Source organism: Arvicanthis niloticus, chromosome 11 (assembly GCF_011762505.2).
Source record: "Arvicanthis niloticus isolate mArvNil1 chromosome 11, mArvNil1.pat.X, whole genome shotgun sequence".
In the NCBI taxonomy this organism is placed as follows: domain Eukaryota; kingdom Metazoa; phylum Chordata; class Mammalia; order Rodentia; family Muridae; genus Arvicanthis; species Arvicanthis niloticus.
The window spans coordinates 68,955,873-68,970,214 of NC_047668.1; the positions used below are offsets into that span (position 1 = coordinate 68,955,873).

The window sequence follows — 14,342 nt, forward strand, 5'->3', positions numbered from 1 at the left end:
TGATGAGTCCTTACAAAGCCAGGCACTCATGGCTCATTTTTCTATGACGCTTTCCAAAAATAAAATTATCGAGGTCACTTTATTTATATAGGGAAGTAAATGTCATTGTATTATTGACGAACCAAGGAATTAATTCGTATCTGTGAAGTGGAGACCCAACCCAACACACAAAACAAGATGAGTTTCCTAATTTTCTTCTTTTCAAAGCATAGGTCTTGGATTTCTTGCCAACATGGCAAGCTGGCAATGGGCACTGTGCTACCAGTCCAGTGTAGTAACTCCTAAGATTCATACAGAGAAGACAGATATTCTGTGGAAGTGATACACTGACGTATCTACACATGCCACAATTCCTAGCATACCCCGGCCCATCAGGAAAAGATTACAGGGCAAGGCCTTGACTTGAAAGTGAACAGAGAAAAAAACTAAGAGAGAAAATTAATGGAGGAAGGCTCCTGGAAGAGTTATCAAACAAAGGGCAAAAGAGAAGATACAGTTTGGGTTTTATGCCCAAAATGGCTGTCTGCTCTGAAAGTCCAACTTTAGTCTGCTTATTCCTCCCACCAAATATGCAAAATAAACTCACTTGTTCTAAAAACAGGAGTGTTATCACCATTAAGAGGTAAGCATGATCTCAGGAAAGATTAAAGTATTTTCTTTTCATCCTAGTAAGGAGGAGCACACTTCAACGACTGAATCCTGTTTCTGGGTTTGGGGAAGTTTCGGTTTTTTTCCTTCTCTCCCGAGGTAATAGCTGTTTTTGGTTCCCCCCCCCCACACACACACACACTGAAAACCCTCTGAATGAAACCCTAAATCTTTAATACCACACAGAGGAAAGGAATTTGCTAGGTCCACACTTGATCAGAAAGAGAAAAAGGGCACAGGCATCCATTACTCAGAGTCTATCACTAGATTAGTCTCCTTTATAATACGGCAATTCCATCCCAGCACACATTACGCCAGGGGCAGGGTGTGCAGAATGTGTGGGCACTGAAGCAGACCACATTTCACTGAAATGAGACTTCATCTTTTCAAACACCACCAGTATTGGCACATATTTCAAAGAGCTCTTAGCTCAAACTGAATTATCGTGCAAATTATTGCATGTTAGCAATAAAAGTTTGGAAAATCTAATTAGCAGGTTGCTATTTGGTCAGAACTAATCTACAAAGCCTGGAGGTTTTACTCTAAAAGGTAAGACCGGAGCACACCCGCTGGCTGTGCCTGGGAAAGAGGGGCGGGGTTGGGGACCCACACAACCCTCTCATCCCTCGTTTGGAGGGCCAGGGGCCTCCTGGGGCAGGTAAAAGCCTAGCTGAGCCGCCAGGCAGACAGGACGGAGACTGGACGGACGGACGGACGGATGGACGGCACGGATAGACGGGACTGGACGGACTGGACGGGCAAAGAAGCAGTGCGTCCTACCCGGAGGGCTCCCTCCCAGGGCTGGCGGAGTACCTGCTCCGGTCATCCAGACTGCGATTGTCGGCGGCCGCTGCGCGCCAGTCGGGCAGCGTGCTGGCGCACAGCACCACCATGGACACGATCACGAACACCACGGACACGCTGGCCAGGATCTGCGCGGCCAGCGACGACGTGGGCTCCTCGAAGGTCCGCCGCATGCGCTCCAGCCAGCGCCGGGAGGGAGCCGCCTCGGGCCCGGCGGGACGAGGCTGATCGCGGCCCAGCTCGTCTGCCGCGTGGAAGGTGTGGGTGTCGGACATGCGGTCGTCTAGGCGGCGCTGGCAGCAGTACTCCAGGTGCGCGCCCTCCAGGCCCCAGTAGATCATCTCGTTGTAGAAGGAGAGCTCGCACATCCGCGGCGCGAAGCGCAGCTTCCCATGGCCGCGCACGTACAGCAGGATGAAGCCGAAGGCCTCCGAGTGTCGGTCGAAGAAGTACTCGTTGCGCTCCCGGTCGTAGTCGTCGCACACCTCGAGCACGTCGCGCTCCGAGCGGCAGCCGTGCAGCCGGCTCACGCGGCGCAGCGGGAAGTCCTTGAGCAGCTCCCGGGACAGCGAGTACCGGGCGCCGCCCACGTTCAGCACCACCGAGGCCGCCCCGCCGCGCCCGAAGGTCATGGCTGGCCGCCCCGGGGGCCTGCCCGCCGCGCGCACTGGGTGGCCGCGCCGTCGGGGCCCGCGCTCCCCCGGGGCTCGCGCCCCGCGCCGCTCGCGTCCCCCGCGGTGTCAGCGCCGCCGCCCCTCGCTCCCGGATTCGCCCTTCGGAGTCCGGTGGCTGTCCGCAGCTCCAGGTGGCGCCGGTCTCCCGGAGGGCGAGCGTTAGCCGAGGCGCCGTGGGCAGGTCTGCCGGGTCCCCGGCGCACGCAGCCCGGCCGCCGTCCAGAGGCGAAAGGCAAAGTGAGCGGGTTTGGCGGCGGAGAGGAGCGGGCTCCGGGAGGCGGGGGCGGGGCCTCCCTCGCCGTCCTCCTCCTCGCCCGCCGGCTCCGCGCGCTCCGCTCCCTCCGCGCGCACCTCCTTGCCCGCCCGCGCCCGCACCTCCTGGCTCGCTCGGGCTGGGATTTCCCCGGCGCCCCGCCCCGGACCTCGGGCTCCCCGCCTCGTGACGCCGTGCGCCCCCGCCCGCAGTGGCCGGGAGGGGTGCGCGGGGCGTGATGCGAGCTGCGGGAAGCCCCGGGGCCATCGGGATGATGGGCACACCTCCCCCAGGCTCCTTTAAACCGTCCCCGAAGGGAGGAAACAGGAGGGAAGGAGGGGTGCAGAGGTGAGGACCAAGGTGCGAGGTTTGAAGTAGGGAGCGGACGGCGTCTGGATGAGCCTTTGCAAGAGACTGTTGGGAACCCTGGTCGGCTTCTAAGGCCGCCCCAAAGGATTTCTCAAAGCAAGCAACCCAGTCGCGGCTTTCCCTGCCGATTTTGCGCTTCCTCTCCGCGCGTGGGGCGTCCCACGTGCCGTGCGCTCCGAAGGCGGCCGCGCATCAAGCTCCCCCCACCCCCAGCATCCCTGAGGGATGCCATGGGCCAGCGGACTCACTCTAGTCCCCCGTTTTCCCAGCCTTGGGGTCCTGAGAAGGCGCCTACACCGCTCTCACGATACCTCCCGTGGAGCGGGGTGGCAGTCTGGAGAGAATCTTTTCTCACTGGCAAGACCAGAATGTCTCATTGCCTGGATCTTGCATTCACCTTTTTATGCTATCTCGATGTCCATTCCTTCCCTCCCCGTTGCACCCCCGTGCGACTGCGGCACCAGCCCTCCAAACGCAGAGGCAGCATTAAGGCTTGGTGGAGTGGGGTTCGACTTGGCAGGCATTATTTTAAACAGCAGTTCGCACATCCGACACCCGCAGCCCAGCCCGTCAAAGGCAAGAAACAGGTGAGTTGTATATAAGGGAGACGGTATTAGATGCAAAACAAACACTGGAAATGAACATGAATAAGGAGGTCGGAGGGGTGGAATGCGGTCCTATGACCATGGAGTACCTGGAGTACTTTCCCCTCCACTTTCGTAATTTTGTAGGACTGCCCGGTGCCCGCTAGAGGTCACCATAAAGAGTCATTTGCTCTGGTTCTAGGGTAGACGTTAATGAATACACAGCCGCCTGCACATTTGAGTTCTGTTTCTGACAAAGTCACCCTGGGTGGTTCTTAGAAAATGAAAATCTCTGTAAGCTGTTTATCCCTAGACTTGGATCATTTATTTTTTAAAGCACTTAATGTGATTAAAAGCTCAAAACAAGAGTTATGTATCTGCTAAGTAGCTACTAAGCAAGGAAAACATCCTGAAGGAAGTGAATTCAATACGGAATGGAAGGAGGTACTGGCAGAAGGAGCCAAGGATTCCGGGGAGCAGAAGCCAGATGAGAAAGATTAGCGACTGTAAAGAAAGCTAATGCATTTGTCTGGCTGGAGCAGCGGGAGTTCCGAGACCTGTGTCCATGCCGGGCTGTCTGCAATGGGATCCCTGAAGCTTTAATAACAGAGTGACTAGATGAAAGCGTTAGTTTTTTTAGGAAGACGCTCTGCCCTGTGGGTTAGTCTAAGGAAAAGGCTCTTTCAGCAAGCCAGAAATAGAAACCCTAACCTCGTGTCAGTAAAAATGAAGGCCAGTTATGAGAAACCCAGCCTAGTAACTAGCAGGTCTTAGTAATGGATAGATACGTCATAGGACACAGTGACCAGAGGGGAAAAAACAAGAGCAGGTGAGAACCATCTTCACATCAGCAAGAGCCAATTCACCAGCAAGTTGTTAAAAATATTCTAAAAGCAACAAGCAACAGAGCAGCCATTGTGTTGGTTACTTGAACATTACTATATTTATTTCCTGTGTTCTCTATGCAAAAAACCCTTTGCAGTCTGCTGTTGGAAGCAGTTAGAGAAATATCTCTTTTAAAATTAAATTTTAACTTAGAAAACAAATTAATTTGGTGACAATGCGGGCTGGAGGATGGCTCAGTGGTTAAGAGCACTGACTGCTCTTCCAGAGGTCCTGAGTTCAATTCCCAGCAACCACATGGTGGCTCACAACCATCTGTGATAGAATCTAATGCTGTCTTCTGGTGTGTCTGAAGACAGCTACAGTGTACTCTCATACATTAAATAAATAATTCTTTAAAAAAAAATTGGTGACAACGCAGTGTATGTTTCATAAGTATATTTTCACAATACTTATTGGCTAGATAGGTTTAAATCGGTTCCTTTATTTTGAGTCTAACACTCTTAGTTGACTGTGATATCATTAACCCAACAGCAATACTCAAGTCATTTTCTTAAAGTATACCAAAAGATGCAGAAATGACGGCTTTGTCTCAGTATAACCTGGCTTAGAAAATATCCTTACAAACAATCCAATGCCACTGTGTTCTGAGAGGATGATCATGAGGAGAATGATTATACTTGGGTTCTATCTGGGTTCAGGATGGTATCTGGGGTTGTCATATCTAAATCCTTGGCACAAATTAAAATTTAAAAAGCATCAGGAAGGATTCGAGTTTGAAGGAAGGTGTGTTTTTTTATTCTCAATTTGTCAACCCTTTTCAGAGAGGAGTAACAAAGGTTTGTGACAGATGTGACTGGAACTTGCTAGAGACCCTCTAGCCACAGCAGCATGGCGGGAAGGAGGCTCAAGCCAGTCCTAGCTCTAGCCACACCCATCTCCAGCATCTAGACTGTCACCACAACCTTCTCCCCACCATCCTTTCCTGCCCCAGTGACTCCTTACCCCCAAGCATTCTCTCCGTTTCACCAAGGCATCCCTACTTCAAACTCTAAAGGAAAACCTGGGACCAGCCTGGGCTACATGAAACTATTCTCCAAAATCCTGGCTGGGGATATAGCTTAGTTGAAAAAATTTTTGCATGCATGAAGCCCAGATCAAATGAACTGGGCTTAGTGGTCCATTTCTGTAATCCCAGCATTCAGGAGTTCAGATTGTCCAAGATGGCTGCTGGGCTCATCCTCCATAGGAAGCTGACTGCAAAATGTATTTGCCAAGTGATATCTAACAAATCCCTTAGCCTCTGAGTTTCAGGATTTTGTGCATAAGAAGGAGTTGAGGATACTTATCTTAAGAGGCTGCTGTGGGTGTAAAGTGAGACAAGTAGCCTGAGGGCAATAGACAGCTCGGTGTGTGACACTGGGGAAATCCCAACTCATGTATGTTTCCATTGGTGCAAATATGCCATGTCATTGTAAATATGGTGCATAGAAAAATGCACCAACCAGAAATAAACATTAAATGAAAAGTTCTGTTTTTATACAGCTAGCCCTGGGTTCAGTGAGAATTCCTGTATCCCTAGTGTTGAGCAGGAGGACGTGCCCTGCCCTAAATTACTGTTATACAAAACAGGTTTTTGGGCTATGCCATGCCCTGAGACACTCCACTTTACCAGCAGCTGTTGACTTCATTTTGAGTGCAGATATAGAAGCAGGTGGATTTTGCATCTTGGTGGACACATAATCAGTACCATCTGTCCAGTCCACTACTGCCAGAAGGCACCAACTGATGAATGGCTTATTCCTACATGCAGAATGGTTCCACCCTCCAGATTTATCAGTTTAGCTGGAGCTGCAGAAAGCACATGGCCATAGTCACATCGTATCAGGGACTTCGAAGGTAGCCCATTGGTTAAAGCATTTGCTATGTCGATGTGAGGAGCTGAGTTTGGATCCCTAGAGTGCACATAAAACCAGACACATTTGTGCATAATCCCAGTGTGCCTATGGTGAGAGAGGCAAACAGAACTCACAGGCCAGCTAGCCTGGTGACTGGCTGATTTTGTGTAACTTGACACAAGTTAGAGTCCTCAGAGAGAAAGGAGCTTCAGTTGAGGAAATGTCTCTATGAGATCCAGCTGTAAGGCATTTCCTCAATTAGTGATCGATCAGTGGGAGAAGGCCCCAGCCCATTGTGGGTGGTGTCATCCCTGGGCTGGTGGTCCTGGGTTCTATAAGAAAGCAGGCTGAGCAAGCCATAGGAAGCAAGCCAGTAAGCAGTGCTCCTCCATGACTTCTGCATCAGCTCCTGCCTCCAGGTTCCAGCCCTGCTTCAGTTCCTGTCCTGACTTCTCCAATGATGGACTATGATCTGGAATTGTAAGCTGAATAAACCCTTTCCTCCCCAACTTGCTTTTTGGTCACAGGGTTTCATTGAAGCAGTAGTGACCCTAACTAGAACACCAGGGATATATAGCAGCAAATATAAAACTGTCTCAAACAAGGCGGAGGTGAGGACCCACACCAGAGATTCTCTGACCATGATGAATTTACTATGGCAGGCACACACCTGTACTCAGACACATGAATATACATATTTACATATACATACACATCTTACATACATATGCACAGAAAAGAAAAGCATGAAAACAGGCCTGAGAACTTACTAGGCACAAAAAGCTAAGGAAAGAACACAACACCCTCACCTGCACCCATGAAGGAGACATCTAACACGCCTTTACTCCTAGCACCCTGGAGGCAGAGGCTGGCAAATCTCTGTGAGTTCAAGAACAGCCTGGTCTGCATAATGAGTTAGTTGTTCGATAGCCAGAGCTAAATAGAGAATCCCTGTCTCAAAAGAAAAGAATTAAGCAAACAAACACAAAAGTACATTTAACACTTCATACATGACCCACTCACGTGTCATCCAACCTCCTGGCGTGTGACTCCCTACTATCCCAGGTGCCCCAGCCCTCGGGGATTCGATGAGACCTTAGGGAAGGGGGTGAAAGAATGAAAGGACAAGAGACACAAAGATGAGAGCAAGTCTGGGTTCTGATCAAGCTCTGAAACTTTAATTTTGGGAGCAGGTTATAAAGACACAGCAAACCGGGAAGTTTAGGCGAGGGTCATTGCTTAGGGCTATCCCACTATTGAATCCTTCTTGTCTAAGTCCAGTCCACTGTCGTATCCTTATTGCTCTAGACCATCCCATTGTCGTAACCGGCTCCCAGGAAATGCCAGACGTTCTTTAACTTCCTGGGACCTGAGACCTGAGAACATCCTTTCTTAACCTTGTACTGACTAGTCTTTCTAGAACAGCAGATAATTTCCTGAGGTTCTCTTAGAACAGCAGGTAATTTCCTTGGTTTGGCTCCTAGCACCCAGGGACTCAGCTGAGCTCAGCTCTCCATAGTTGGCACAGACTGCTAGGATTCCCTCATTAACCTATCTGGATCTGACCTTTCCTTCATGTCTGTGGTCTCCATGGTCCCACATTGCACTTCGGCAATTTGACTTGACCCTGAGGTTCAACTCGACTTTGACCCAGCAGCTGTTCTGACTCAGCACCTCTGCCATATCTCTAACAGGTTAGTTATCTGCTTCCCCCCCCCCACACACACACACACCTACACCAACCCCTCCACAGACTTTCCTTTCTCATCTCTCTCAAATCCCCAGCTGTCTCTCCTGGCCTCTTTGTAAGTCCTGCTACTTTAACCCTTTGTAGCCATTCTGTAACCTATGTATATGCATACAGCAGAGAGATGTATTTACTGTGTGATATGTGTTCAGTATGTGATAGGAGAGTTGAAATCTGTAATTAAAATGAGAATAAAAGAACTCGTGTCTGTTTCAGCTGACAGTGAAGGAACTTGGGACTCCCTGGCACAATTGCTACCAGTAAAATTAATGTGCCTTGTGGTTTTATTGTTTTTCAATAATTTTGATATTGTGGAAAGAGAAGAATGTGTTCGTTTGTATTTCTGGCATACTGTGCTCATTGACAATGGGCCACTGTGTGACTGGCTGTATGTATTGAAGCACTCTGAACACCCTGCCTGCCCAGAGCTGTGGACACCACTTTCTATACAGCTTGCATAACAATTCTGTCTACTTTTTAAAAAGCCTCTGCTCAGTTGTTAATTTATAATCCTAGGTACTGCACTATAAAACAGACAACAAAATAAGTCTAAAAAGCAGCTCTGTAAATGAAAATATAGCCTTCTAACTTCCCTGATTTTATGAGAGATTGTAATGGCTTGTCCAATATGCACAGTTGCCCCTGCATAAATCAATGCTGTAAGTGTCGGGAACAGTGGGTTCTGCTAGACTCCACACGGTCCTCTCCTCTAAAGAAGAATTCTAAGCTGGGAGCTGGAGAGATGGCTCAGCGCTAAGAGCACTAGCTTCTCTTCCAGAGGACCTGGGTTTGGTTCCCAGCACTTCCATGGCAGCTGACAACTATCTGTAACTCTAGTTCCAGAAGATCAGGTGCCACCTTCTGACCACCCAGGGTACTGCAGACATGTGGTGAAAACATAATATTCAGACAAAACACCCATACATATAAAAATAAATGAATCATATATGTGTATACATATAATGAATTATATATAGATAAATATAGAGAGAGGAGAGAATCGCTTGATTCTTTCTTTAAAAAAAAGACAGTTGAGCAAGATGTGGAACACTTACAATCTCAGTCATCTGGAGACTGAGGCGGGAAGATTGATAGTTTGAGGCCAGTATGAGCACTATCCAGAGACTGTCTCAAAGTAAAGAAGACCTTGATGGATGATATTTCTTGGAGGGGTTCTAGAATGGATGCCATTGTTCTCAGTCAAGGAATGGGAGAATGAGGGAAACATGAAGTATACTTGTTGGTTACTGTTAACATTTGCCCTTTTTAACCATGTGCGATGGTTATGTTTTTAATTTAAAAAGAGGAAAAACCAGGGCTGGCGACATGATTCAACAGGTAAAAAATCACTTGCCACACAAGCCTGACAGCCTGAGTTCAATCTCTGGCACCTATGGTAGAAGGAAACAACTAGTTGCTAATAGTGTGCCCATGGCGCATAGGTATTATGTGTGCATGTGTGTGTGTTGCATGAACGCATGTACACACAAAAACACACACAGTAATAATACACATAACAAAGAAAAATAGTTCAAAAACATGGGCACATATCCTCCTACAGGATTGCACTTTGTCCAGCACCTCCTTGCCCCATCCCAGTGCTGGACATTGAACAGAATCTCCCACACGCTAGGCATGTGCTGTACCTCTGATCTGCTCCCCAGACTCCTCTAGTCTAGTTCTGGCTGTGACTTCCATGTCAGTCACTGCTCCCTCTGGAGCGTGCTGCCCCAGGGCATATGTGGTTGGCTTCTCATTGGAGGTTAGATGTAAGGTTACTTAGATCACTCCATTTTATTTACTGAGGCAGGGTCTCCAGCTGAACCTGGGGCCTGCCAATTGCCCTAGCTAGGAAGTATACTACCTTACCAGCTAGCTACCTTACCTCAAGGACCCCTTGTCCCCCCTACTGGATGCTATTGCTAGCCACTGCTTTTGTCAAGTTTTGATGTAGGTTCTGGGGATTTTTTAAAAATTATTTCTTTCAAATATAAATTTTGTATTTTATGTATTTATATGAAATATATACATTTATTTATTAACTTCCTTAGATATTCCCTGACCGTTATCGGTGACCTGTGTTTTTTATTTCTTTAACCTTATTGTTTTTGGTTTTTTTTTTTTTTTTTTTTTTTAAACATCCTGGGGTTGGGGAGATAGCTTGGTGGACACAGTGATATTATACAAGCTTGAGGGTTAGAATTAAGATTTCCCCAGAGATGGGGCTGGAGAGATGGCTCAGTGGTTAAGAGTACTGGTTGTTCTTCCCAAGTCCTGAGTTCAATTTCCAGCAACCACATGGTGGCTCATAACCATCTGTAATAGGATCTGGTATGTCTGAAGGCAGTGACAGTACTCACATGAGAGAAAGAAAGAAAGAAAGAAAGAAAGAAAGAAAGAAAGAAAGAAAGGAAAAGAAAAGAAAAGAAAAGAAAAGAAAAGAAAAGAAAGAGAATTTTTAAAAAAAAATTTCCTCAGAATCAGGCAGGAGAGATTGCTCAGCTGTTAAGAGCACTGACTGCTCTACCAGATGTCCTGAGTTCAATTCCCAGCATCCACATGGTGCCTCATAAACCATCTGTAATGGGATCTGATGCCCTCTTCTTATGTGTCTGAAGATAGAGTGCACAAAATATATAAAATATATTTTATATAAATGTATATATTTCATATAAATACATAAAATACAAAATTTATATTTGAAAGAAATAATTTTTAAAAAATCCCCAGAACCTACATCAAAACTTGACAGAAGCAGTGGCTAGCAATAGCATCCAGTAGGGGGGACAAGGGGTCCTTGAGGTAAGGTAGCTAGCTGGCTAGCTAGGGCATTTGGCAGGCCCCAGGTTCAGCTGGAGACCCTGCCTCAGTAAATAAAATAGGGTGATCTAAGTAAAGACTGCATATCAACTTCTGGCCTCCATGCATGCCATGCAGACACACGTGCACTCACACATTTAAGTATGCATACAAGAACACATGCACACGCATGCGTGCACACCCACTCACACCACATACAAACAAAACAACTTGCCCACAGCTATAGAAGGTCCAGCATCAAGAGTAATCTTTAGTATGAAGTAATGAGTACATGTGTCCATGCAGAGCCCTCAACTATGATAAACTCTGGTATGAGATATTGGTTATGGGGGAGGCTGTTACACGGGGATGGCAGGGTATCCGTACCTCCTCAGTTTTACAGCAAACCAAAAACTATTCAAAATGTACACTTTGAAAGATCATCTTTACCGGGCAGTGGTGGCGCACGCCTTTAATCTCAGCACTTGGGAGGCAGAGGCAGGCGGATTTCTGAGTTCCAGGACAGCCTGGTCTACAGAGTGAGTTCCAGGACAGCCAGGGATATACAGAGAAACCCTGTCTCGAAAAACCAGAAAAAAAAAAAAAAAAGAAAGAAAGAAAAGAAAGAAAGATCATCTTTGATGTGTTTATTAAAAGGTAAAGAGATAAAGAGAGTATGTTCTGTGGGTGTGTGGTGAGGTATGGGGAAAGGGGGTGGCTCATGGGGCCCATGCTGAGGCATCTCTTCTGAGGGACCCGCCACACACCTGTATAGTATAGAATAGAGTTTATTCAGGGCATGGGGAGGGGAGCCAGGAGGGTAGTAGAGGCAGAGAAAAGTGGGGGGGGGGGGCAGTAGAGGTGGGCCATGAGCACGTGGAGAAAGGGGGCAGGGAAGAGGGGACAAAGGGATCAAGAGATCAAGTAAGCAAGAGAGAGAGGAGGGGGCAAGCAGCCCCTTTTATAGTGGGCCAGGTCTACCTGGCTGTTGCCAGGTAACTGTGGGGGTGGAGTTTAGACAATGCTAAAGATCTTGCTCATTTGCTTCTTCCTTGTTGATCGGATCGTCTGTCTTCTCAGCAGACCTCTCTCACCTCCTTTGGAAACAGGGACCCTGGGACCAGTCTTCATCCATAGCAGCTTTTTCCTGCCTTCTGCCTTTCCAGAGTGCAGGACTGCTGAGTGGAAGCATACACGACAATTGCTGTTTGCTTAAATACTGTTCTCTGAGTGCTGAACTGGCACAGGGAATAAGGCTGGAATTAGACATCTGGGAAAATTTGGGCTCTTTCTGAAAAACCACTTCCAATTTCCACATACTGGCAGAGATGTTGACGCTGTCCCACCCCTACCCCGAGCCTGTGGTGGCTGCAGTTCTAAGCACTACAGAAACCCTTCTCACTAGTTTGATGGGCTCCCACCTTGTGTCAACAAGTGCCCACTTCACTCCCTACCCAGCAAACGTTCCAATCAGGAAAGTTGCTGGACTTAGCTCCCTACAGTGCTGCTCCTGGAGAGGAGCTGATAGTGAGCCGACCTGTGCTGCAAAACAAGAAGAGCCAGCCACTGTGGACTTTACCGCTTCAAATGGGCTCCTTAGGAAGTATGGTCCAATAAAGTCATTACATTAAAAAAAAAAAAAAAAAAAAAAGTCAGAACTGAGTGTGATGAAATATTCCTGCAGTCCCAGCACTTGGGAAACTGAGGCAGGAGGATCCAGAGTTCAAAACCAACCTGAGCTACATGGCAATATCCAGTTTCAAAACTATAAAACACACACACACACACAAAAACAACAACAACAACAAAATCAGATGACTCAGTAGTTAAGAGTACTTGCTGCTCTTGCAAAGTACCAGGATTCCATTCCATCACTTGACAGCTCTGTCACCTGTCACCTGTCACCTGATCCAGATGATCTGACACCCTCTTAAGACTCCGTATGCATTGGGCACTGGTGGCGCATGCCTTTAATCCCAGCACTTGGGAGGCAGAGGCAGTCGGATTTCTAAATTCAAGGCTAGCCTGGTCTACAGAGTAAGTTCCAGGACAGCCAGGGCTACACAGAGAAACCCTGCCTCGAAAAACCAAAAAAAAAAAAAAAAAAGACTCCTTATGCATGCAGTACACATGCATGCATGCAGCTGAGACAGAAATGAACATAAGACAAAAATAAACTGAAGGGAAGCGGAGGTTCTGTAGGAAATATGGAAAGCAATGGTTCTCTTGCTTAATGGATCACCATTTCAGAAATCAGACCCAACCACTTGCCTGGGTACACAAGATGAGGGGAGACACCTTCCAGCAAAGGCAGCCTTGAGTCAGAAAGGAGGTGGGGAAACCTGGCAGAAAATGGGGGGGGGGGGATCCCTCATCCTGCTCTTTCCCACAGGAGCTGCATCCAGATTCCACAGCAGGAGAAAAATCAAAGAGGTTGTCACAATGAATGAAGTGTCCCACTGAGTTCTGTTCTTTCCACAAAGAGTAAGAAGGCCTTTACCAGCATTAATGAACCAAGATTAGCAAATTTAGGAGCTTTCAGACACCTGCTGTTTCTCCCCTTCTCCCTGCAGTCTCTTCCCAGCCCACAATCCCAGCCCTTTTTTCCCCAAGCCTAGGGCTATCAGTCCTGCTTCAGGAGCCTGGGGTTGGCTGCAGCTTACCACGTTTCCGGTAAGGAGCTTCCCATCGCAGATGCAACCAAATTAGCATCAGCCCCTCATGTATTCATTGATCTACTCTTTGACAGCAGCTATATTTTCCCCCAAAGTGCAGAATTTAAAATGAATTTTTCATAGTATTTTATTTAAGAGTTTTAGTTCCATATATTCTGGCTTGGGAACGAGTTGTTGGGTTTTGGTTTGAGGGTGGGGGTTGAGACAAGATCTCACTATGTAGCTCTGGCCACAAACTCCTTCAGCTTCTGCTCCCCCAGTGCTGGCTGGAATCACCCCAGTGCTGAGTTTCTGATTTGTGTGTTTTTGTTTGTTTGTTGAGGTAGGGTCCCAGGTAGCTCAAGGTGGGCTTGTGTTTCCTGTTTAGTAGAGGATGACCTCGAACTCCTAATCCTGCTGCAGTGGCTTTCTGAGTGTTTCCATTGCAGTGTTTGGTAAAAGAGAAAAAAAAAAAAATTACTCAGTTCTGGTGTGTGTGATCCCATTGCCTTTCTCTGGGAAGAAACCACAGGCCTCAGTTCACTGAGATATTCCAACAGGTTAGAAAAATAACCCAATGGAAAAGTATGTATGCATCTAGAACACTGGTTTTCAGGAAGGTTGAGAACTGTTGCTCTGGAAGGTTTGCAGATAGTTTCCGTTTTGTTTTAAGAAGCGGGTCTTAGTGTTGCTCAGAATACCCTCAAACATCTGGATTCAGTTGATTTGCAGCCTTCTCAGTAATGGGTACGTCAGTGCCTGGAACTAACCAGGAGCAGACTACTGCTTTAGACAGGTTTGCAGATTTGTTGTTACTGTTAGAATTGTGTGGAGGGCAGGGTATCTTTATAGAGGCCAGAGGACAATTCATGGGAGGCGTTCTCTTCCAGTCTGTGGTACTGGGGATGGAAATCAGTTAACTAGGCTTCTGGTGAGCACCTTTATCCCCTAAGCCATCTCCATGCCCCCAACTTGCAGTATTTATTTTATTGATTTATTTATTCATCCATTTATTTCTTGAGATGGTGTCTGAGTTAGGGTTTTACTGCTGTGAACAGACACCATGACA

At 47.4% G+C, this 14,342-nt stretch overlaps 1 protein-coding gene across 1 annotated transcript in view; it reads right to left on the bottom strand.

Moving 5' to 3' along the window:
- The window catches only part of Kcng3 (potassium voltage-gated channel modifier subfamily G member 3), a 42,432-nt gene extending 40,348 nt beyond the window's left edge, over positions 1–2,084 (bottom strand). The window contains exon 1 of the mRNA XM_034514541.2: positions 1,462–2,084. Within this exon, the coding sequence (XP_034370432.1) occupies positions 1,462–2,084 (623 nt within the window). The remainder of the gene's footprint in view (positions 1–1,461) is intronic.
- Between the last annotated feature and the right edge of the window lie 12,258 nt (positions 2,085–14,342).